The sequence below is a fragment of the Gigantopelta aegis genome, chromosome 4, assembly GCF_016097555.1.
Source record: "Gigantopelta aegis isolate Gae_Host chromosome 4, Gae_host_genome, whole genome shotgun sequence".
NCBI lineage: Eukaryota > Metazoa > Mollusca > Gastropoda > Neomphalida > Peltospiridae > Gigantopelta > Gigantopelta aegis.
This window is the reverse complement of record NC_054702.1, coordinates 18140193-18166314: the sequence shown is the minus strand read 5'-3', so window position 1 is coordinate 18166314 and position 26122 is coordinate 18140193. Positions and strand designations below refer to the sequence as shown.

Here is a 26122-nt window from a genome sequence, read left to right as displayed (position 1 = left end):
TAGATCACTGGCTTTCGCTCACGTAATATAAATGGTCTCACGGGAACTCGGTTTAGTATTCTCTATTACTTGCTCATTCGATGTTGCTGATGTTTGGCTTCCTGAGCTAAATCCTTGAATTTGTTTTTTACAGTGTACTATTTCAGTCATTTGTGGGTTCGAATCCCTAACCTAAAGTCACAAAAAGTTCAAATTGCCTTCACAAACACAACAAATAAAATAATCTACTCCTAAAACAATAGTATGACGTCACATGTATGGTTTTAAATCTCAATAACGGAAATTCCTATGTCCGTGGAGAGGGGTGTTGGTATGTATTAAGTATGTTTAAAAGGAGAGTGGTCTCGGTGCTACAACACGTTACATGGGCCAGATTTTGCGCTAGGCCTACGTAATTGTTGAATGTCACACGGGATGTGCAAAGCCAGAGGAGTTGTCACTCGAATTCGGCTAGATTTGCGCCACAAAATAACTGGCATTAGGGTCCAGACATCAACAGAAATTGTTATTAAGTGCAGCGTAGCAATCTAAGAAGAAATTGTATATAACAAAGCAAGCGGGGAAAACAAAACTTTCAGTTTTGATACGGTATATTATTTATTCTTTATATGTAAACTACTGGTTTATATTATATATTTATATTGGTATGTAAGTGTTAGCAATACATGTATGCACCATATTTTTAACCGATCAGTTGCATCTTTAGCCCTCAAACCTCAAAATACAGCTTTGGTAAAGTTAACTTCTATCATCTATGCATCCACTCCAGCTTTACAATCGGGGGAAAACGTCAATACTGAACCAATTTTCCAACTACATTTTTTCAACCTCATATTGTAAGAAAACAACTAACTTGACACTATTTTGATGTGTGTAATAGTTTAAGGGGGTTATAGCGAAAACGGAACCGTGCCAAAACGGCCCCAGGCGAAAACGGAACCAAATTGGACAAAACGGAACCTGTGTTGGCTAAAAAGGCACCAAAAGGAAAAATATCCGCCCGGTACCCCCTTCACCTAACCCTAACCCTAACCCTAACCTTAACTCCAACCCTAACCCCAACCCTAGCCCTAACCCCAACCCTAACCCTAAACCTCAACCCTAACTAAAAATAATAATGGAGGGGACCGTGCGGATATTATACCCACCAAAATATGTGGACAAAACGGAACCTGCGTTGGCTAAACCGGCACCAAAATCGATGGCTAAAACGGCACCGAAATCAAAACCAAAATTAAGGCATATAAGGCATACACTTTTTAATGAACTTTGTTAGTTGCCTTTGATGACAACTTTATATAACTTGATAAGAAGTCCAAGCCTCCAAACCATTGTATTTTGAGTTTAATTGTAGGCTATTATATAAGGGAAAAAAGATCTATGACAACCGGATCCCCTTACTTGTTTACTTAACGCACAGCCTCCCAATGTGGAGAGCTGCTATCCATTGAGAACTAAATAGCATAGCAACTTTGTTTCACTAATGACAATGACAAAGAGATTTACGTGCACATTCAGAGCAAGCTGTTGTAGCACACGCCTATCCTGGTCACAGGGACCGGCCTTGGCCGGTTCCCTCTGTCCAGGACAGGAAAGAGTTGGGGGAGGGTAGTAGAGAGGGAACGCCTGCACTGGCAAGTGCAAGGGAGCACCAGCAGTCCAATGTTGGTGACAGGTGGGGGGGGGGGGGGTATTTGGTGCTATGGAATTTTGAAAGTCCCGTAGGATTATGTCAAAGAGGAAGAGGTGCGCGTTTACATAAAGGAAATTTGGCGCAATTTTGATGGTCGTTCTAATTGAAATGGTGAAGAGAGCCAATAGGTTTTGCTTTTAGTATTCCGAAAGTGGCTCTTTATTATGACCGTCTTGGTGCTGTAGGGTGTCTCCCTAGGTTGCCCATAGGGCCCTTTGTTTCACTGCAGAGATTACCTATTTATGAAGCTGACACAGTACTAGACTGGCTTCAGTCAAATTGGTGTGTAAAGTGCTTTTTTTTTCTTTTTTTTTAAACGTGCACAAATATCTCCATTATAGATGTAAATATTTTGTATAAATAAATAAATAGGCGAACAAAATAAATAAAAATAACAACTATTCAGCTTGTTGGGTTGAAGTTATCCACTTTCAATATTTTCGCTAGTTCTTTTGCCGTTTCAGTTAAAATTGGCCCAGATAACGGCATATCTTTCAGTCGGGCATTCGCAAACCACTCAGAAAGGGCCCCCTCAACATTTGCTACTTTTCCTGTTCTCTGCCGTTTCTATTTGGATTAGCATTGCTGTGATACTGGTTACGAATTTCCTCTCTTTTGGTGGATACTTGAGAAACTTGTGATTGGGAGCATTTGATTATCAAAACATCTATTGACTGTTATTCCAAGTAGGGCCTCGATTAGTGACGTCAAGCATAATCTTAGCACGTGCTCAAGCTAAAAATAACAGTTGTACTGAAGGCACTAATTTACTCTATTACCTTTTTAAACACAGCAACAACTAACAGATCTCATGAAGGAAGTCAGATGTAATAAAGTAAAATGATGTTTATTTATTTACAAAACAAGCAATCGATTGTTGTGTACTTAACCAAGCAAGCTGTGCAGTGAACACTGTGAGCTTTGATGTTTTGTCTGCGACACTTCGGCTAGACGGAATCGGTGATGGGGATTAACAGTTAGTTTCACATGTTGAATAATACGATTTTGACTGGCTTTATTCGGCAACAAACCTAAATCATGATTCCCCCCCCCCCCCCCCCCCCCCCCCCCCCTCTCTATTATGTGTGGTTCCGTTTTAGCCAATACAGATAGGTGCCGTTATAGCCACAATCGGTTCCGTTTTCGCCAATAAAAATGGTTCCGTTTTGGTAGTGGTTCCCGTTTAAGGTACATCTTAGTGAGTCTAATCCGGCATTCATGATTGGATTTGGTGATTTAATTTTATTTTAAGAAACTGCCAGTCACCAAATGTGATCAAAGTCTCATTTGAGCATCTTTAAATATTAAAAAATAATGGCATTAGTTGTGCCCCCCCCCCCCCCCTAAATTTAAAAAAAATAAAATAATAATAATAATTTAATATTTAAATAAGTAATAAAATAAAATAATTATTTTCAAGAGTGATCATCTTTTTATAACATTTGAGCCACTATTAAGGTAGACCGGATGTACATGTATCATTGTATGTATTGTCCGAACCAAATTCTTGAAATTATTAACAAACTTCTACAAAAAATTACTCTCCTACCTTTAATTGCAGTTAGATTTCCTCCAAAGTTTGTCCAGACACAAATCGCAAAAAAACCACTACAAATATACATATTCCACACAAGAGACTGCAACGATGTCACCGATATCGTCTTTGCTGAGATTGCATAGGAAAAAATACATGCAGTTTTCTGCCGTCTGCCATGTTGCTTGTTTATGGAATACTCTTCAAGAGGGGTGAAAGCCTCCAAAGTATGTGACACAATTAATATGAAATCAATGATCTCTGGTGGTATCATTAAAAAAATAATAATAATAAAAAATTATAAATAATATGACATCACGTTTGCTTTTATATCATAACATGTTATGACGTTGTTAGATTAAGTCCTATCCTTTCACCCCTCTTGAAGAATATTCTATAAAAAGTCAAAATCGCAGCTGGCATAAAATTACATGCTTTTTGCCCAATGCGCTCTCAGCGAAGTCGATATAGGTGACATTGTTATTATCTGGTATGTGGAATCTGTGTCATTGTAATGGTTTTTTTAAAGATTTCTGTCTGGACAAACTTTGGAGGAAATCTAACGGCAATTAAAGGTAGGAGAGTAATTTTTCGTAGTTGTTAACAATTTGGTTCGGACAGTAGTGTAGTCTAAAACAAATATAAAACAAAGACTTCCTGACCCAGTTCATAACCATTCAGAACATCTCATTTCAGTATCATGTTGATACCGTTGTTATCTTATAAACTATGCTTGCTTTAAAAAAAAGATAATTAAACAATTTCAGTTATTTAAAACAAACCGGTAATATGAATATATCGTGTGTGGGCTACCTTGCAAGTTTGGACCACTGAAAATGAAAATGTATTGGCCCAGGTATTTTGTTTTAGACCACCAGGACACAATATTTCACGAGAACCGTTGTTCTGTTCTTGTGTCGGTTACGCAACTTTAAAATCACGAGAACCGCCAGTCGGTTACATGGTGAACAATTACATTCTAAAATTAAAAGTATCATATATCAGTAATGAAAGTGAAAACCAGTTTATGTTTTTAAATGCATTTGAACCACCAATGTAGCATAGGACCGTAGTTCAAGTGTTTAGAATTTGGTAGGCCTAACTCATCGGTTATGAGAACTATATTCAGGTAATCAAACAATCGGTTACCTAAGTAAAACTCACGTAAACTGACTTCCGGTTACCTAAGATTTTTAAATATTGTCCCCTGCATACTTTTCTTATGAATTTCAAGCCCTGCCTAAATATGATTTAATATGTATCCTATAGTGTTCACTATCCATCCGGCTAAACATATGTATATGGGGTGCACAAATGGAAAATCTCATTTCACTAGCTCACCAGACTAGAACCAACTAAAATTTCTCAGCCCACCAGACTTTCTACTAGTCTGCCAGCCTATATTGTTTTAACATAGTTTAACATGTATATATATATATATATGTTTGACAAAAACATAATGGACACTTGGCAACTTGCTAAATGATCAACATCACATGGCTAACGAAATCAAGCCAGTGATAGAAATAAGAAAGAAAATTAACTTGTCCACCGGACAAGTATACCACAAAATCTACTTGTCTGCCAATATTTCCACTTTTCCATCTATGTAAGGCAGGAGGTGGATGCAGAAGGAAAAATTAAAGCCCTTTGCAATTTTGTGTCTGGTGATTGCAAGAAATTGTAGATTATTTTACAGTTGAGATAGTTTAGGCGTGAAACAAAAGTCATATAAAAATTTGTGTTTTTATTTAGGATTCATTGAAAACCAGTCAAATTGTTCTTGAGCACATTCCATTCAGAACACGTCACTGCCATGGTTTTCAACTTTAACTTTCAGCTGAAGGCCTGGAAATAATTGTTTGGCAATGCTTGTCGAAATGACCTATCATAAATGAAAATGTGACTCACCAAATGTTAAAATAATGTTACTGTTGTCCTTTATTAATCATGTACTGTTACATATACTAGTATGTACAAGTTTACATGATGCAGTGAATCTCCTCTAAACAGTAGCCTAAACCCATGTGCCAAATTGGGCCCAAATAAGTTCGATGGGTATCCAGTTTACAGGGGAATTAATGTAAAAGTCTTTGTTGTATTCTGTTCACTATTAAATATGGAAAAGGTAATAAACCTGTCAAATAACAACTACAATCAAATGTGGATAAAATGATGCAGTTTATAAGTAATAAACCTGTCAAATAACAACTACAATCAAATGTGGATAAAATGATGCAGTTTATAAGTAATAAACCTGTCAAATAACAACTACAATCAAATGTGGATAAAATGATGCAGTTTATAAGTAATAAACCTGTCAAATAACAACTACACTCAAATGTGGATAAAATGATGCAGTTTATAAGTAATAAACCTGTCAAATAACAACTACAATCAAATGTGGATAAAATGATGCAGTTTATAAGTAATAAACCTGTCAAATAACAACTACACTCAAATGTGGATAAAATGATGCAGTTTATAAGTAATAAACCTGTCAAATAACAACTACACTCAAATGTGGATAAAATGATGCAGTTTATAAGTAATAAACCTGTCAAATAACAACTACAATCAAATGTGGATAAAATGATGCAGTTTATAAGTAATAAACCTGTCAAATAACAACTACAATCAAATGTGGATAAAATGATGCAGTTTATAAGTAATAAACCTGTCAAATAACAACTACAATCAAATGTGGATAAAATGATGCAGTTTATAAGTAATAAACCTGTCAAATAACAACTACACTCAAATGTGGATAAAATGATGCAGTTTATAAGTAATAAACCTGTCAAATAACAACTACAATCAAATGTGGATAAAATGATGCAGTTTATAAGCACTTAGCTTGGGAGGTCGGGGTGTGTTTTCATCATCAACAAGTTGACATTTTGTCAAACTTTTGACATGTTGCAGTTTCATTTGAAAATAAAATACAGTCGACATCTTTCCACAAATCCAAGCCGAAGTATTTACTTTGTTAAAGACACGTTAAAAACTTAACAACTAAAAAATAAAATTCATGATTGTCCGATCAATGCAGAAAGGCCTACGAGATGTAAACAAATTCCTATTACGTTCGCAACTCAAATAACATCTATCTCATGATCTGCCGCACCGGCACCGGTCACGCTGAAGTAGTAGGGCCTAGATGATCATAGGCCTAAATGTGTGCGGCCAGTGGGCTAATCTCACCCGGAAAATTTTGAAAATAACTCATATATATAGATGCGATTTCCTGGCATCTGGGGATAGTATTTTGCCATCTTTCATTGCATAAAATATTATTCTCGATTTATGGTTTTCAACATGCCAACAGCCAGCAATAGACAATTCCCCTGCATGAAATTTGCCCGGACCCTTGTCAATTACTCGCAAGGACTAAGATTTACTAAAAATCATAATATGCAAATTGCCAATGATGAAGTGACGGGCGGCTGTCTGTCAAAAATTACCGCTCGCTGATTGGATTAGAGGAGCCAAGCTGTTGAGAGGCAATCTACGTTGCACCGCTGAGATTGTGCCGCTTGTATTAACGACTCCCGTTTTATCACTGCTGGATATTGGGGAGGCCCGGTTTTAATTTTTTTCGACACGTGGACATTTTGATGGGCGTTCATCGTTGTTCTTAGAGGGTTGGCGAGGAGCAAATTCTAACTTCTCAGTATTTAACGACTGCTGTACGTACTATGAACGCTACAGAAATTGTCTTTATGACGTCATTACAAAACAACCCTGTTCCTCGCTTAACCTATGACGTATTTCTGCCAGAAAATTTGCGACCGGTATATCGGTGATTTTACCACCTGAAATTTTTAGCAGGGATCCAATCAGATTCGTTCTTACAAATGTGTTGAATTAGAATATTATTATTATATACTCCAAGTCCAGGCTAAATATAGCGATAGGTGAATAGAACTGACGGAAGTTTTTTTCATCATAGTGGATTGATTTTCGACTTGGCAGCATTTTTTATCAGATTGGCGGACCCGTCTGTGAAAATCTTCAGCTTGGCGGCGCAAATTCTCAGCTTGGCGGGTATACAAGCCGCTTACTGGGGTTGGAGAACACTGAGACATGGGAAACTTTTTCACGGAAAACTTGTAGTCATTTGAGTAACAGTTCAAGTATATGCACGTGCACGATATGGTAAAAAAAAAACCCCACAAAACAAAACAAAACCCCTTTAAATATGCATTGTAAAATGTACTACATTGCATTGCTTCAATGCAGAAATACTTACTCTTAATATTAATTAAGTTTTTGTTTATTAAAGCATGTACCGGGCAACGCCCATAACTAAAGTAGTGTCGGAAATAGAATAAAACTGATTTTTGTCCATTAATTATTTCATATTAAACCGACAAGTAAATATTTTGTAAATATCTATTTAATTATAATCTACCTAATTTAGCATTATTTGTTTGGGCTCTCATTGATGTACAAGGTGGTGTTTACTCTTGAAATTAAAAGAAATATGTCCGTAAACAGGTGATTTGTGCACTTTATAGGAACAGACTATAACACATTTTGATCTACATGTGTCAGTTTCATTTAACCTTAAACAAACTTTTAAGTTAAAACTGCAAGTTAACTGAGTAGTTTGAATTGCAGCATAAATTATTAATTATTATCAGCATATTTAGTGAATATAAATTCAATATAAGTACATTAGAAATTTACACAGTCTTGCAACCACTTAAAGGTGCTACCTGTATATATCATAGTTATATGTGAGCATCTGTTTGTGATAAAGATTCTTCAATAAAAATGTATTTTCTACTGGTAGATAAAATTATTTTGTTAGAATCATTTATGGGCATATAGTTGAAGGTGTAGTCTTTTGAAGTTTAAAGCAAAATTTATTTTAATTTTTTTATTTGCAATAGCTGTCATTATGCAACTTGGAGATAGCTCCTTTAATACATAGCACCTTTAAAACTGGTATACTAGATCAAGCACTCAGAATGGTTCTTGACAGTTTTGCTCAAACGTTACTTAGAAATGTCTACAAATATTTTGTTTTGGAAAGGGATAGGGGTAACCATCCTCAGAGTGGGTCCCTCACATATTGCAACAACAATGAAATTGACACATGTCATCAAAATTTGTTATAGTCTGTTCCAATAAAGTGCATAAATCAACAGTTTACCGACATCTTTCTTTTAAGTTCAAGAGTAAACACCACCTTGTACATCAATGAGAACCCGAACAAGTAAATGCTAAATTAGGTAGAGTATCACTAAATAGATATTTACAAAATATTTACCTGTCAGTTTAATATGAAAGACATGATCGATGAAAATCAGTTTTATTATATTTCCGACACTACTTTAGACGCTTATTTAGACCCGTAGGAACGATATCTGGAGTGGGAGATGGTCACAACCTCTATGGTGGGGAGACGAGCCATATTTTAACTTTTATTTATATAGAACGGGCCTTTTATTTCCAGACTTGTTCTGATAACAAATCAACAAAAAACCATGTAATCGGGCTTATCCTGCCTTTTCACAGGTTTGTTTTGTCAGACACAATTATTTTTAAATAACTTATTTCATAAAATTCACTGAAGAGATATATGTAAATGTAACTTACACCTAAATAATAAAATGATAAATGTTAACTACTATGTTTTTTAATCGTAAACAGGCTTTCATTTTATCACATTACCGATGATGTAATTAATCAGTAATTCACAAACATCAAACAAAGGAAAACTGACTTTCACATTTGTGGTATTTTAATAGACAAAACAATTTTTTTAAAATACGAATGCTATCGAATATAATTTGTTGATCAAATAAATTATTTATGTCAGCCGAGACGTTCCGAGTGGGGAATTTGGAACTCAATCACAACTCCAAGGTATTCCGAATATTCACAAGCTATTGTGTTATCAAGACCATGTTTATTTAACCCTCAAACCACGATATTTTTATAACATTTTGCGACGAGACACCGCTGATTTTTAATATATTTTTTTAAGTACAACCATAAATTATGATACTGTTTTTTAAAACACAATATTTTTTACTTGTCCGCCAAATAACCACTAAGGTAAATTATGCTTGTCCGAGTACATTTTCACTGGACAAACGGACAAGTGCTTATTTCGAACGCTGCAAGCCCGAAACCTTGATTGACATATCAGTACATTTTGAAATATTCTGTTTTACATTTTTTTAATATATATACATGTATATATATATTGTACAAAATCCAAGTGACATCTTGCAAGTATTTAACAGAAAAATCTATTCCAAACACATTGGCATCACACTCGACATAAACAAGCCATTTCTAGGAAGTATTGACCTTTGACCGGCTCTGTTTTTGGAATGTCATGCTAGGGCAGTTTGGAACTCTGAAGTCATCTGTTGTAAATGTGGTACATGTATATATTGTTGTGTAATTCATCATCATTCTGAACTAAACGTTTTAATAGTTTGGAATTTTGGCATGGCTGATGCAGAGTTGTAGAATCAATAGCAAAACAAAAAAGAAGTAAAAATAACAGTCAGGAAAAGACCGATTTCCTGTCGGACTGGTAGCTGCATTTTTTAAACTCATCCGTCAGAATTATTTGGTGAGCGAGCGAGTACTTTTCTGCACTCGTGATATTATATACACCATTATTACTATCCACCCTTACAACAGTGATAAAGAATCTGAAAGCTTTTCTAATCTTATTAGTTATTTCCAAAGTCCATTCACAAAATTAACGGATATAGTGAATTAGCAGACATTTCAAAACTAGATCATCAGCAAATGATTATGACAAAAGTAGATAGTTACATTTTCATGCACTGCTTGGGAACTCCAATTAGTGGGTCACGGACACACCCAACAATTACTAACGGAATTAAATATTATTCATTGATTTGGGTAGTTAATTCCTATTTTTAAAAAACGTACTTTGATATAAAAAATGCAGATGATTGAGTACTAAAAAATCATGGACCAAGATACGAAACTTGCAAACAAAAATTATTCCTCCTTAAAGGAATGCTCACGCAAGGCTTTTGGACTGGTATGCATATTCAACGATATAATTATAATGCACATTATTTCTTAATATTAACAAGTATAATATATTTAATTAATAAAATGGTTAAATGTGACAGCTATTATATATAACGGGTGCAGCCATTTTGTACCATCCTAATGAATACGCCCTCTGGCGAGCCGGTGGTTACGTAATACTTAACACGTCACATCAGGAATTAGTCTTAGAATTGAAGAAGCAAACATACTTGATTTTTGCGGATGTATCGCAATGTTCTGTAATAATATCCATCCCAGTAAGCCAGCAATAAGTATATATTATTTTTCAATACAAAATAAACCATCATTGTCAAAGTGTCGAAATAACTGTATCATGTTTTGTCCATGCATACGTCCTGAAATGATAAACAGAGTGTGTTCTTAGTTAATTGGTCTATTCTTTCCATGGCGTGTACCTCTGATTCCTGATTGGCAGGTGTATATTTGGACGGTAACCAGTCACGGTAATTAACTACCAGTCTAGACACAAAAAATACATGCTAGTTTTATTAACATCACAGGGTATTGTGGGATAACCTGCCACCCCTAACATGGTAATAGACATTATTAGCCGTCCTGCTTTATTACTGTAAATAATTATGTAACGCCCTTGATTTAGTAGACTTTCCCATCTAAAATCATAAAATTGACCAATTACGTAGTCCCAAAGAAAAGACAATTATCATTTGAGTATCGTGAGTTGTTGTTTTTTCTCCAACGTACCCTACCAACAGACCTAATAATATGCATTTTTTCTTTGGATTTTTTAAGTGAGAAAAATACCTTAGCTCCATTTTGTTCTATTAATGCAAATTGAAATATATTTAGTTTAATACATGTAGTTTATTAAAGTATCAAGTCATTTATGTTGTTTTACAAATACAAGTTACGTTGATGAAAGCGAAGCACCGTGTCGTAAATTAATGCATTTTATTAACTTAAATTATGTGTTTTTCATTTCTTAAAGTGTCAGTATGTGTTGGTGGTCCACGTATGCATCTTTCCAACACATAAGGCTCATGTTTGAGTTTACTTCCACTTTATATTTTTTAGTGAATGCAATAAAAATAATATTTGGGGCCTAAATTAAAACAAAAGAGTAGACAGGTTTAGTCCATTTCAACTAATGTGTCCTAACAAGTAGTATGGCATAATACACATTTCTAATATAATACAGGACTACGTGTATATGCAAACCTTTGCTTTGTTCCACCAGAATATGTTACTATCACAAGCATTAGGTTTAAAGGCTTAAAGTACATACATGTTTATTCAGTGATGCAGATGTTTGGCCTCGTGTACTTGTTTACATGGTAAACGTAAGATTTTAAAATATTGATCTCTGGTTTAGAATTGATAGCTGACTGATCTATGTACATACATGTATGTATATATGCATGTATTTAATTTTGTTTTCAATTTTATTTTCAGATGATCAAGTCTATGGTGAATATTCACATTGGAATACATTTATCTCATCTGCTTTCATTTTGAAAGTAATAGAATAAAAAGCGAACATAATAATTAAGACATTAAATTATTTTTACATAAATTTGTTACTGGACATGTCAGGGACTGCTGATTCCCAAACGAATCAGTTGATGTCTGATATCTTTGGGTCATCGTGTGACGAGGACTCTGATAACGATGAAACAAGTAACAGTGTGCACTCAAAGTCTCGTTCTTCTCTTATGAAATGCACACATGATGAGTCTGGTTCAAATTGTGAGTCTGGTAACATTCTAGACAAATCAGAACTTACTCAGTCTGAACATTTTAGCCGCAATGAACTACAGGCATTTGTTAAACCATTGCCACTTGTCAATGCTGATGTTAGAAACAGTTTGTGTAGTCCTGGTGCTGGCAGTGAAAAGGTTGATGGTGGTGAAATACACAACAAGAAGTTGAGCCGACCTGGTGATGGTCATGATTCCAACACTGCACTACTACAACAAAGTGAGGAAAGTGTTGATCTGTACAGTGATATCCTTCATCTTGCTGATGGAGACAATGACATAGAGGACCACTGTGGTGGTAGTTTAAAAGACAGTGCTACAGACCATCTAGGAAGTGATGACTTTGCTGATCCTGGCCGCAAAGTGGAACGATCGGTTTATTCAAGAGATGCATCCAAACTGACGGACAAAGATACTAGTGTTGATCTTTATTCTGACATTTTGAACGATGGCTGCTGTGAAAACGGGATTATGTCAGGATCCATCAACACAGCAGTGCCTGTCAATCCCAAATCATCACCAGGTCGTCACTCGGTTGACAATAGCTGCCTGAGCTCGACCCAGCCTCTTGTTAAAAGCCCATTGCCATCACTTGACTTGTACACTGAGATTTTATGTGATGACGTGGTGAAGCGGGACTTGTCCAACCAGGAGGTAAATTTTAAACAGCTTTGTACAAAAATTATGTATAGATTTACAAGATATAAATCATATACATAAATTGAACATTTATTAATGTGCATGCAGGGAACATTTTAATAGGATATTCAACAGGCTTCCAAATTTATGTCCCGAGTGACATATTTAACGAGGGACATAGACATGATATGAAATGGTAGCGAGTTTAATATCCTATTTATTAACCAGCAGTGTTCTCGCTTCTCCATTTAAGCGGGGTGCCCCGCCCCGCTATTCCATTTTGCCGCCCTCCTTTCACGTTCCCCGCCCTCCTTTATTTTTGAGAGCCCCTCTTTATTTTCCAGCACCTATCTCCGCTATTTCCAAATGCACACTTTTTCCACACAAAAAACAACGATCAGTCTGCACACTGGACATCAAAGAAAACCAGCCGCGTTGTGCACGAAAAAGCAATTGACGAAACATTTACGACAGTTACCGTAACGTAATTTAACAGTATTTTTAACAGCCTCTATTTTGTCCAATATCTGTATCCATTTGTATGTTTGATAGACACAATAAAAGTAATATTTTATGTAAGCAATGAAAACATTAAATTTTTTATGGATTCGGTAATCTCCGATTGAAAAACCCCCTCTTATTTGGCGACAAATTTGTCACGTGATCAGAACGGTCATTCTGTCTTTTGTTTCCAGTAACTTTCGTTTAATATTTTGTCCTCAGTTGCAGATATAATTGGTTGTACCTGATGGTTTTTACTTTCTGTTATTCTGTTTATTCAGCAGTTCTTTATAAAATATTGTAAACTTTTCATTTTGGGGGGATATGAACGCTTATAAAAACAACAGAAGTGGTAGTGTTTATCATTAAAATCAATTATTTTGAGTGCCAAATAATATATACACCGCCTTTACAAAAACTAAAGTATCAGCTTGCGATAATATTTTATCACAGCGATCGATTCATTCGATGAAGATGGAAATAACAAAAATGTATCTGACATTAGGAGATCACTTTACAAACATCTTTATTGTTTTCGTATATCTTGAAATCTTTATTAAAAATAATAATATTAAAACTTTGATCGGTCCAGCAAAACCGGAACTGCCCGTGAATGTCAGACCGATATCATCTTCGGTTCAGTTAAAAGACGAGTCTTTTTATAAACCTTTTTGCACTTTTTTGTAGGCAAAATAAGGAGTATGTCTTTTTTCAAAGTCTACCAACACACAACAATATGGCAACCAAACTACTTCTCCCCCCCCCCCCCCATTTTTTTTTTTGCTTTTTTTTTTTTTTTTTTTTGAAGGGTGTAGTGACGAGCGGCCGCCCTCCTTTAATTTCCACCCAGCGAGAACACTGAACCATAACCAATCTCAATTTATATCGCTCAGTTCATTTGGTTGATGTTCCTGTAAGACTAGTGCACAAATTGATGACATCAGTGTTGCGCCCTACTTGGCGTTCTAGTGGGATGTATCACTGATATGTACCAAGATATTTTCAACCATATGGGTAATAATGTTTATTATCACAGGGCTCCAACTTAGCAATGGCACTGACAGGATATAAAGTGCTATATGTCAGGAGCGTAACGGATGGCACTTTTGTGCCACTGAATAAAAATTACTGACGTCAGTAAAGTTCCGTCTCAACTCCTACAAAAATGTTTTTTTTGGTAAATTTCAGTTCTGTTTGACTTAAGAAGAAAAGTAAAAGTGTTTTCAAATTTTTTAAAAAGACTATAATATATGCTCAGAAATATATAACTTGTAGTAAATTCCATATCATGAAAAACGTGTTCCCCATGGGACAGACTATAGACAAAATATATACACGTGGGGCACCTTAACTTCCAGTATTTAATAAATATACAGAACTTCACATGTTGTTTTCGCTTCCTATTTATTGCAAGAGTTTATTTTGCTCAAGAATATATACCACAAGACCGTGTAAACGAGTGCAATAAATAGGAAGCAAAAACATGTGTGAAGTGCTGTATTTATTACATACCTTCCTTTATGTTTTAGAAAAACATTTTTTAATTTAACGTCATAACAACATTTTCTTAAATCTATGATCAATCCTCCTTTCATTGATTTACTCAATGTTAAGAATCGGACTCCGTGGTAGACTTGTATAATGTTTCAAATATGATGTGATGTAATTTGAAAATCATGTATGACGTCGGTAACAAAAAAACACTAACTCCAGACCTTGCTTTTTACGGTGCGAGGGTGCGATCATGCTCGTACAGCGCACATAATTTCAATTTGATAAGTGTGAAAAACAGCGTACGTTACACTCAACAAACGGCGCATATAAAATATATGGGTACAGTATATTTATTTCCACTGTTTACAAAAATCAACAGTTTTCATAGCTCATTTAGCTGATAGGAATGTCCTTTTATTAAAACAATAAAAATTAAAAACATGGCAGTGGCTTCCATGCAGTCGTTAAACTGGTATTTCTCTTTGTTGAACAAGTCAGGAAATACTGGTTTAATAGAAAATTTGGTAGTCATACCAGTCAAAATCCAATAGAAGCTACACTGCCTATTTTATTTATTTTAGAGAGTGATTTTTCACTCGCCTTAGCATATTGAGGTGTGCGATTTTCCACTCACCTATAATTTTCTAAAATCAAGGACTGTAACTCCAGTAAAAATAAACAGGGAATTCCCCATTTAAAAGTTCTGGTCCAGATAGCACATAATATTGTGTGTGATACAAGATAAATTTATCACACGGCTTGAAAATGTTGTTATCACTATAGTAAGTTTGAATAGGTATGTAATAATATACATGTATGTAATATATTATGTACAAAGATGCCATGCAGCCCCATTGCCCTGACAGGGCTAGCTCTGGGTGTAACAACTAACTGGTGATCATACTCGAACACAATTTTAGAACTTTTATTAAATTAAAACATTTTAAATATACATTTCACCCATAACCACCCAGTATGAACAATTATGATCTGTTTGTTTTTATTATGTTACTATGTATCTTCAGATTATTTTTGGCAGAAAGCATGATTATGGGTTTTTGTTTATTTGTGGGGGGTTTTTGTACAAATTCCATGCATAATTTTGCAGATTCGAAGACGTTTCTTTGAAGCACAAGACTACATCTCTTTCCTGCATGAGAAACTGGACACTGCAAGAACGAGCAATGAGAAACTCATCGAGGAGAACTCTGTTCTCAAGAAGAACATGTCATCCTTGTTGCTGACCGCACAAACAGAACTCCGGCGAAAATCATCTCAGATTGTGTCACTGAGGTAATTTAAACCTGTTGATCTAGAACTCCGAAGTAAATCATCTCAGATTATAGTCCCCATCAGTTCCCTGAGACTAGATTTTTAGCTCCCCTTAGCATGTACACGTATTAGTATGGTAATATTTTTCGTTGCAATCTAAGCTAGGGGAGCAATTAATAGCAGGGCTAGCTCTGGCACTCACCAAATTCGCCAAGTGCGAATTTTGAAAGCAGCTGGGAAATTTTAGTTTGGCGAAATAATTTCATGTAATAATTAACCTTTATTTTAGAAAATAGCTGTCGACACATTTTGTAAAGAGCATTGTATCGCTGTTTTGTGTCTTAACATGCATGTATGCTTATGAGAGCAGGGAGACAGACGGTAGTGTTGGAACTCAGGATCTCCCTTCCACCACATGTACACACCAAAATCTATTGCTCACGGGATCTTTTATGTGTTCATGATTATAGACAGGATAGTACATACCACAGCCTTTGATATACCACTTGTTGGATACAGGTTGGGATGGGAGAAACCCAATTCTCTCACCCCCCCGCATATATGCAGAATGAACGGACTCATGTGAGAGAGCCATTCGTGACAACGAAGGGAACTAACTCTATAGTTATGTTTATAAACTCATAATTTAGCTTTAATAGGATAAAAACGATATCTTTTGTCATTAAAAAGAGAGAAATGTATTATTTTCATCCTGAAATCCAACAAGAATAGTATTTTGATACTGTTCATATTTGGTATTACCAATCTAAAGAACAAGACTAAATACTGTGCAGTGTTTCTGCCAGAGATAAATTTTTGGGTATAGCGCTATGGAATTGAATGCAACCACAGTCAACATGGGCTATGGGGGGCCTCCCCCAGAAAGAAAATGGGTTAGGGTTAGGGTTAAGAAAATTATACAGTAATGATAAGTCATTAATTTTGTCAAAAGGTTAACTTAAAAAAAATTGTATCTGCAAAAACATTTGGGTATGGTGCCTGTTTTACTCTCTGGCGGGAATTCTGCTGTTGTATGACATCATTGAAAATTTTTATCAGACTTGTATCAGATTGATACTTTGTAATTAAAACCTGCATTATGTTTTTAATATGTAGTGTCAAACTATTTAACAGATGAAACAAAAAGTGCAAATATGATAGTTTAGCTTATTTTTCATTAAATGTTGAAAGAAAAAAAGTAACTTCTCCAGCCATTCTCTGTCTGTTTAAAATAATAGTTCATTTGTATCAAATGAGTGAGAGAAAAATAATCCATCACATATGCAGTCATGTGAGAGAGAAATAGTACACCTTCGCTTTTGGAAATTTAAATCCCATGACCTGGCAATCTTTGTCACAAGTCAAAATTTCCACTACCTTGGGTGTACTGTTGAAACGATGGATTGTTATATTCCATTGAGAACCATTGATCCTACAACTGATCACACCTCAAGTCTTGTGAGGAGGGTTGTAGCTCAGTGTTCTGGTCCTAACCACCATTGGTTCATCAAAGCATATGCTATGTACTCAGGGCTAGCTTTGGCACTCGCCAAATACAAATTTTGAAAGCAGTTGGCAAATTTTATTTTAGTTTGGCGAAATAATTTCTTGTAATTTAATTGACATTTTTTTGAAAATAATTGACAATTTCTGCAATTTTTGAAGTTTAATAGACAATTTGGCAAATTTGGTTGAAAGTAATTTTCGAAAACATATTTGAAATACATGAATAAAGTTCTCCTGATCATGAAGATGGTAACGTTTAGCTTCAATATGTGTAACGGTTGATCATGTTAATGCAATTAAAATGGTGTCAGTAACAATTTTTATTGCCATAAAAAGTATGAAAAAAGTAATTAGACATGGTATTATTTATGATGTACAATAAGTGCTGTTACCTGAAGAAATGGTGAAAACCATGTATTGTGAACAAAATAGAACTTGATCACAAATAAAGTATTGGTTATGGAAAATACCAAGACGTAGACATAACAGATACAAGACCTGATCTATCGTTTGTGACTTATTTTGAGGGGTGTTAGTGTTGTGATCTGTTATTTTTTTCCATTAGTATACATACATACCTGTATATATGATAGCAGGTAACACATAATGCTCGGTGATTAACTTGTTTCTTTTGTTTGTATTTAATATTGCATTGCTTGAATTTCAGAAGACAGACTCATCCTGCCGTTGTGAATGCTTTGGCCAAACTACGAAAGAATGGATACAAAGATAATCCTCTTCCTTCGAGTTCCAGTCACTTGTCGTCACTGATATCCGATGAAAGCTTTGAATATTCTCAGACACATGGGGAATCTTCAACGCCACATGTACGAGATACTGACTTTAAAAGCAGTAGGTTGGCCGGCAGTTGTGTTGAGTATGGTGACAAAAAAACGTCCAGAGACGCAGATGAAAGTGAAATACCAAAAAGGAGAAAACATGAAGAAGACTATACTAATGATTTCGAAAAACAAAAAGTACCACCTTCTGTAAGTGCTAGGGAGAGAACAGCAAAAAGGATTTTAGATAAATGTCCTGGAAGTTCTGACCCTTCCAACAGACAGAGGGAAAAGCACTACTCAAGAACTGGTGACCTCAGAGACAAGATAGTAGGCATCTCTTCTAGAGATGATAAACATTCATTCAAGGAGGACAAAAAGGCATATGAAAACGATAAGAGACGAAAAGGTGAAAAGGAAAATGGTGTAAGAAAAGAGCACACATATGAAAGGGATAAAAAGACCAGAAGTACCTCCAAAACTGACCACAGTACAATCCGAGCAACTGACAAATATGACCGGAGAGAAAGAAACTCTCATTCTGACAAAGCTAGACAGAAACATTTGGACCCAAGAAGTCATCGAAGTTCCCCATCTTCCAAAGTAAAGAGCTGTAGTTCACAAAACAGATATGCTAGTTCTGATAATTCGCCCTCTAGAATTCGCAGTCAGATTAAAAAACATACTGAAAGTTCTCATGAACGTACACATTCTCATAGACAGGGGGACAACCATTCTACGCCTAATAAGAAAACGGATGTAATCAGTAAGTCAGGAATGTGTAGTAAATCTGGAAAATGCCATTCTTCAGAAACAGTACGTACTGACAGTGACGAATGTTATATAGCCAGTGAAATAAACATTGGTTCATCTGATACAAAACACAAGCCAGCGACACAACATGATGAAACATTTTCTGTAAAACGAGTGGAAAGTGACAAAGAACGTCATAAAGAAAACGAATTTTGTACAGAGCAGAAAAAGAAGGAATGTGGAGTATCTAAAGTTATTGACAAATGGAACACTGATAAGTCTGAAGACTGCATAACAAAAACAGATTGTGGCATGTCACAATCGGTTAATAAGTTACATGTATGGCAGCGCAGCCAGTCAGGAAAAAGACTGTTCTTGAAATCGGTCCAAGAAAATGTATTGGATATTTCACAAATTAAAACTAAGGAGTTCACAAGTACAAGTTGTCTGTCCTTGGAGTCCACTGATGCAGTTGCTTGTCCTAAACAGATGCCAGAAGCTGTATCTGTTAAAGATGCTGGTAATGTTTCATGCTTGGAAGGTCGGATGAAAAAACAAATTGTGTCTAAACAGGTGGATTCTGCTGTTAGGCCTTGTATGACTGCAGAAGACATCACCAAGGATGAGTGTAAAATGGATGTGAGGACCGTGGTAGATGAAGTAGTATGCTGTGATGTCTCTTCAGCAACTCATGACTCGTTGGAGAACAAGTCACCAGTATCAGCCAAATCAACTGTCTTGAAAGCTGGTAATCACGATGGTCTAGAGAGGAATGGTACCCATCTTTCAAAAGGTGTTTACACAGAAAACACTGACCTCGGGGATGGTGCAAGTCATTCAACACCAATTTCACAGAAACCGGCTATTCTTAAAGATGATGTTGAACAAGAAAAAGGTGTTAGTGATTCTGACATGAAAACATGTACAGAACCAGGTCACCCTGGTATTGAAACAAGGGGCAGTCCAATTCACTTGACCTCAGAGTTACCAAACCCGGTTAGTATGGAATGTATTGATCATAATATTGAACAAGGGAACTTTGTACCAGTTTTACGAGTAGTTGATATGGAAAGTGGTGTGGCTAATGTTGAACAAAGCAATTGTCCAGATAGTTCACCACAGGTTTCACCAAACAGAATTTCTAAGGAAGCTGGTGATCTGGGGAGAACCAGTCATGCACCATTGATTTCACACAAACCAGTCGTTCTGGGACACAGTCCTTCACCAAATAACATTTGTAGGGATGGTGATAATAAGAGTAGTTTATCACGGGTGTTGGCAAAATCAATTGGTTTTCAAGATGTTGAACATGTTAAACAGGTAGATGATGTGCATCATCAATCAATAACTTCAGAAAAAACATTAAATGTGAAAGGCAATGAAACGGCTGTTGAACAGAGAAATAGAGCCAGCAATTTACCTCTGGTTTCACTAAAACGAAAGCGGGTAGCAGATGGTGATCAAACTACTACACAAAGCGATAGAGCAGTTCATTCGGTGAAAGAAGTTATTCTGGAAGGTGGTGACCATATTGATGAGGTGAGTCATTTGCTGGTTTCACCAAAGGAAACTTGTATGCAGTATACTACTGTTGCCAGCACCACTTCACATAACAGTAAGAATACGACTACAAAGGAAGTCTCATCTGTAGCTAAAACTGATGAGACGAATGACTCCACAGGGAAAATACCAACTAACAGTAGTACTCAGAAAAATGGTTCTAGAAAAAGTACCAAAAAGTTAAAAAAAATTAATGGCTCTGCAAATGTATTGAACAATGTTCCAGACGTACCAAATCTGAAAATTAAACCAAAAGAGATACAAGACAGTAATGGTATCAAAGAAACATCAGAAATGGTTGAATGTAAATCTAGTAACCTAAAGGATGGTGAAAGCAGTGGAGAATTATCCAACTTGGCAAAATCATCAAAGCACAGTGATTCAGCAGCTGTAATGCAGAGAGAGGTTTTGGTATCTGACGATCAAGTTACTTGTAACCCAAAGTCAGCTATTCTCTTTGAGAGTTGTCCTGCTGAATGTTTGATCCAACATGAGAGCAGTTCCAAAAATGCTGCACAAAAAGTGAAACTACCAAAGAATAAAGTGCTTGAACAGTGTCAGCCTTCTGGTAATATTTCACCAAAAATTGCTGCGAAAGAAGTGGACATTGTTCAAAGTACAGAAAAGAAAGAGACCCCTGGGGTAGAGGTAGTATCGTCCTCACTTGAGACATTGGGAACTTCTGATACCAAACAAGATCACCAACCATTATCTATCATTGTAAGCATTCCAAAATTAAATATTATCATTCCTGTCCTTGACTGTGGGTCAAACAACCATGGTAAAGATGCTAGATGTCTTGAAATTGATAATCCTGGTAGCAACAAGAATGAGGCAGCTGTTGCAAAAAATGTGGAGAGTAATATATTGAAGCTAGACTCAGAGCATGTAAAACAGAAGCATACTGCATCATCTGCTGTTCTCAGTTCTGGAAATAATGCTGAATCAAAAGGTGATCCATTGGATAAAGAACAACCTTATGTTCTTCACAAAATTGACAATATTCCACAGGAGATTAAGTCATGGAAATCTAGACTGGACAAATTTAAGAAGTCCAATTTCAGCTTATGTGAAACAATGGAATATCCAGTTTTCTCAAATGTATCGGCAAATAAGAGTGTGAGTTTTAGCACTTTCAGATACACAAGTGTCAATACATCCACACCAAATTCTAAGCCACATGCTTTAGGAGTCAATGAAAAGTTGTCTGAATCCAATCATTTGACCTTCAATGAAAGTGCAATATTGTCTCATTCTCGGAGTTTTTCCCCTGAATGTGACATTGGTTCTGAAGCCGCAGGTCTTGCAGTTCCAGTTGGTGAAACTTGTGTAACACAACATGTTGAAATCCAAAATCATTCTGATGTCTTCAAGCTGGACCATAGTCAGCCAACTTCAAATCAGTCTGGTGATGTTGTGTGCGATCCTAATCAGACGACTATTCCCGACATCTCTGCCATCAGTGCCACTAAGGTTATAAAAACTGAACGGTATCTACCAGACTGTGAAGCATCCTATGGTAGCAGTGATGCGTATTGTTTGGACTCAAATTGCGGAAGTTGTGTAGGATGTGTTAAACTTAGAGATAAACAATTTCCATTTAAAGGGAATTCTTCAGTTGCTAATGTCACTGATAATATTGACAGAGACATGGACAATGATTGTGTTGTCGAGAATAGGAAGGTTGATATTGATGCAGATAAAGGCCTTCCATTAAGGGATACCTTGAAAAAACCATTGTTTCCAGCTAGATATTCTGATTGTGATGATGGCAGATCAAGTATCAGTGATGATTTACATATCATCCAAGTTTATTTGGATGACTCTTACTCTTCCGATTCTGTTTTAACTCAAGATTCCTCTGTTACTCTTTCTGAAATGGTGGAAACTAGTTTTGAGAATGGAACCTGCAAGTTAGTTGACAGAGACCCACTGACAGAAGATAATGCTTCAGACAAATCAAGTATAGTAACAGATAATGATGAATGCTGTAATTCGTTTACAGTGGCCAATACCAGATGTGACAAATCAGGTGACGTTAGTGTTGAAGATACTGGTTGTAAGTCATCATTTAACACCATGCATGAGCAGCTAGATGTTACTGCTAATGACAGTGAGAGACCAGGTTCCTTTACATGTGGTGATACAGTTGTACTTCCAGATGAGAAAGTAATAACAGAATGTCTTGGGGAGTCACCAGATGAAAGTGTAAAAAAATTTGAAGGGTGTGCAAGGTCACGTTTGTATAGAAAATGTTTAAAGTCTAATGATACATTTAACAGCCAAACGTCTGTGAACAATTTAGAAACAGGAATTGCTGAAGATTTAAATACCCATTCTGGTAGCAAGATGTGCATTTCAGCAAGGCAGTCAGTATGTGAAAAAAGACGTTCACTTGATACTGGTTCAAGCCTTTTACCTGCTACTAAAAACAATATGCTCAACACTGCCGATGTTCAAACACACTGTGACAAAAACAGTGTAAATGTAAAAGAGAATAAAGATAGCCACAGTGTAGTCCAGGGTTATGCATATCAGCATGATGAAGAAAATAGAGAGGCTGCACAACAGACATTAAACTCTCAAAATCTGATAGATCACAAGACCAATACTGAAACAAAGGAGATGGTGAGCACAAACAGTGGTGAATCAAAGGATATGGTGAGCACAAACAGTGGTGAATCAAAGGACATGGTGAGCACAAACAGTGGTGAATCAAAGGACATGGTGAGCACAAACATTGGGGAATCAAAGAACATGGTGAGCACAAACGTTTGTGAATCAAAGGAAATGGTGAGCACAAACAGTGGTGAATCAAATGACATGGTGAGCACAAACAGTGGTGAATCGAAGGACATGGTGAGCACAAACAGTGGTGAATCAAAGGACATGGTGAGCACAAACAGTGATCAATCAAAGGACATGGTGAGCACAAACATTGGTGAATCAAAGGACATGGTGAGCACAAACATTTGTGAATCTTCAAAGGATTCTGACTCATCAGATTCATCTGATGAAGAAAATTCAAGTTCTGATGAAGAAAGTTCAAGTTCTGATAATACATCATCAGATAGTGACAGTGACGTGGATGAAACAAAGTCAGTTTACTCTGCTTCAAGTGAAATTTCTAATTCTCAGCAGACTGTGAATGGTACTGACGATTCAAATGTTTCTAAATTATTTGAGAGACTGAAGCCCATAAATGAATTGTTCAGTAGCATGCCAAGTAATGAGAATGGAAACACGGACACATCCAAGCCATGTGTTTCTAAAGTTTCAAAAACTTCAGTCAGGAACACACAGACAAGTAAAGCAAAAGATTCCAAAGCAAAGGATACTACAGCAAAAATAATTTCAGATAAAAGTGATACTATGAATGACAAAGACAATCCCATTTACAATGAAAACACCATTGAGTATCCATGCATTTCTGTGGATGCTGATGAGTGTTCAGTGCAGCTGCATTTGAACAGTGATGAAACAATAAGTGATGATAGCTCTTTAGAGGACGGGGAATTAGGGAGTGAATCTCCACGTGACTACAATGTTAGCAAACGTCTAACTGAAAGAAAGCCTAATTATGAACCCCTGATCAAATTGAAGACATCACACATTTCAACATCCACTACTGGACAGAAAAGAGGACAAAGAAAGGGAACCAAATTGAGTGTGGATTTGCACCGACCTATGGCTGGTGAATCCCATTCCTCAAATCAAACCAGCAAGGAATTGCCAACGTTAAATCGGTATAAAATACCACGGAAAAGTTCCTCGGGTTCACAAAAAAGGCCATTTTCACATGCCAACAGCATTGACAGGTCTCCTAAAAGAAAAAGACTTGAAAAATCACCCATGTTTCGAAAACGTGTTGATTTAAAAGACATTGCCAAAATGTATTCTGGCCGTTCGGCGAGAATTGCTTTTTCTCCTCGTAAACATAGTTCATTTTCTCCTGTTAAATCACGAGAAAGACGAGTGTCAAGAGTTACATCTCCACAAAGAACTGTAAAGCACACATCCCCCATACATGGTCGTTCAGTAAAAAGGGCATCGGAGAGAGGATGTAATGGACATACCTCTGGGAACAAGAAACCAAAAGGGCCAAGAACTCCACCAGAAGTTCCTCGAAGAAAAGATGAAGGCTGCAGTAGTAGGTATTTAAGTGAAATGTCTGAAAGATGTAGAAGGCATTCTGGTGATGACAAAGGTAGAACAAACCAATTAAGAAGCCCATCCCCACTGAGAGGGTCTGTGAAAGATGATTATGCTAATAAACAGAATGGTAAGGATGCCAGGATGCGATCATCACAGCACACATATAGGAGACGGTCTACTGATAGCAGTCCTCACAGATACCATGGGCCAAGAACACCTCCAAGGAGTTTCAACAAAAATGAATATTTCGATAACGAAATGCACAGAAATCACCAGAAAGAAAAACGTTCTTATTCTACAGATAGATATGGCAGTAAACATTCTGGTGATGGTGCATGTGAGAGTCTACCTGGAAGAAGGCCTAAGCATGAAATGTGTTCATCAGATTCAGATAGTGCTAAAATCAGACGAACAAAGTCTCATTCTCCCACTGCATGCACATCAAAGTCATCATCCTATGGCCATTCTAGGTTGTGGAAAGGCCCCAGAACGCCTCCATCTCCAGTGCAAGAACGAATTACGAGGCATTAGAGATGTCATATGTATATACATGTAGTTTGAAAAACAATTGGTTGTTATTTAAGGATTTCGGTATAGACAATGCAAATGGTGCCATTAATTTGCAAATTTATGTTTTAATGTTTCAATTTTTGTTTTTTGTTGATTAATATATATTTTTATCACCACAGTAAAAGTTTATTTTTAATGATTTCTATTTGTATATTAATTTTTGGTATAAAAAGGAGAGCAATTACCCATCCCACCCCAAGCCTGACACATGCATGGCCTTGATGCTTGAACTTATATTAGTGAATGTGCCCTATAGTTGATGCTTTAAAACTTTTGGTTTTTATCACCATCTAGAAACATATCTAGGCTTCATTTCTTATAATTTGAATGCCATAAAAAGGTTTTTAAATAAAAAATAAACGTAACCAAAAGTTTAATGTTTACCAGCACTTTTTGGACATACCTAGACATTTGTTTTTGAAGGAGGCAATCACGTCCGTGCACTGCAGTCAATTTAGCTTGAAGGGTTTAAAACACAAAACTCCACCTTTGAAGAAACCATACATCTAATGTGTTCCGATTGCACCATTTTAATTTACAGAATCCAGGGCTTGAGGTTGGACACAAGAATTATATGGATTTCAGTGAACAGTTCAAACTTCCAGCGTACTACATAGTAATAATATGTTAATTGAGGCCCATATAGTCTGGGCGTAGACAGGGATGGGGTGTCACCTGGAAGTGGAATTTATACTATAGTACTGTCGGAAATAGAATAAAAATGATTTTTGTTAATTATTTCTTACATATTAAACAGACATGTAAAGATTATGTAAATATCTATTTAATGATAGTTGACCTAATTTAGCATTTACTTGTTTTGGCTATCATTGATGTACAAAGTGGTGTTTACTCTTGAAATTAAAAATAAAGA

At 36.2% G+C, this 26122-nt stretch overlaps 1 protein-coding gene across 1 annotated transcript; it reads left to right on the top strand.

The window, feature by feature from the left end:
* Nucleotides 1-398: 398 nt before the first annotated feature.
* LOC121369625 lies at nucleotides 399-25366 on the top strand. Its single transcript, XM_041494652.1, has 4 exons — nucleotides 399-588; nucleotides 11715-12673; nucleotides 15762-15946; nucleotides 18099-25366. The coding sequence occupies exons 2-4, from the start codon at nucleotides 11849-11851 to the stop codon at nucleotides 25207-25209; spliced, it is 8121 nt and encodes a 2706-aa protein (XP_041350586.1). The 5' UTR covers nucleotides 399-588; nucleotides 11715-11848; the 3' UTR covers nucleotides 25210-25366.
* Nucleotides 25367-26122: the final 756 nt, after the last annotated feature.

Excerpts from the sequence above, each read along its gene's own strand:
- LOC121369625 (XM_041494652.1), top strand. The coding sequence starts at position 11,849 with ATGTCAGGGACTGCTGATTCCCAAACGAATCAGTTGATGTCTGATATC. Across the intron at positions 12,674-15,761 it reads GGGACTTGTCCAACCAGGAG|ATTCGAAGACGTTTCTTTGA; the intron begins GTAAATTTTAAA and ends ATAATTTTGCAG. Across the intron at positions 15,947-18,098 it reads TCTCAGATTGTGTCACTGAG|AAGACAGACTCATCCTGCCG; the intron begins GTAATTTAAACC and ends CTTGAATTTCAG.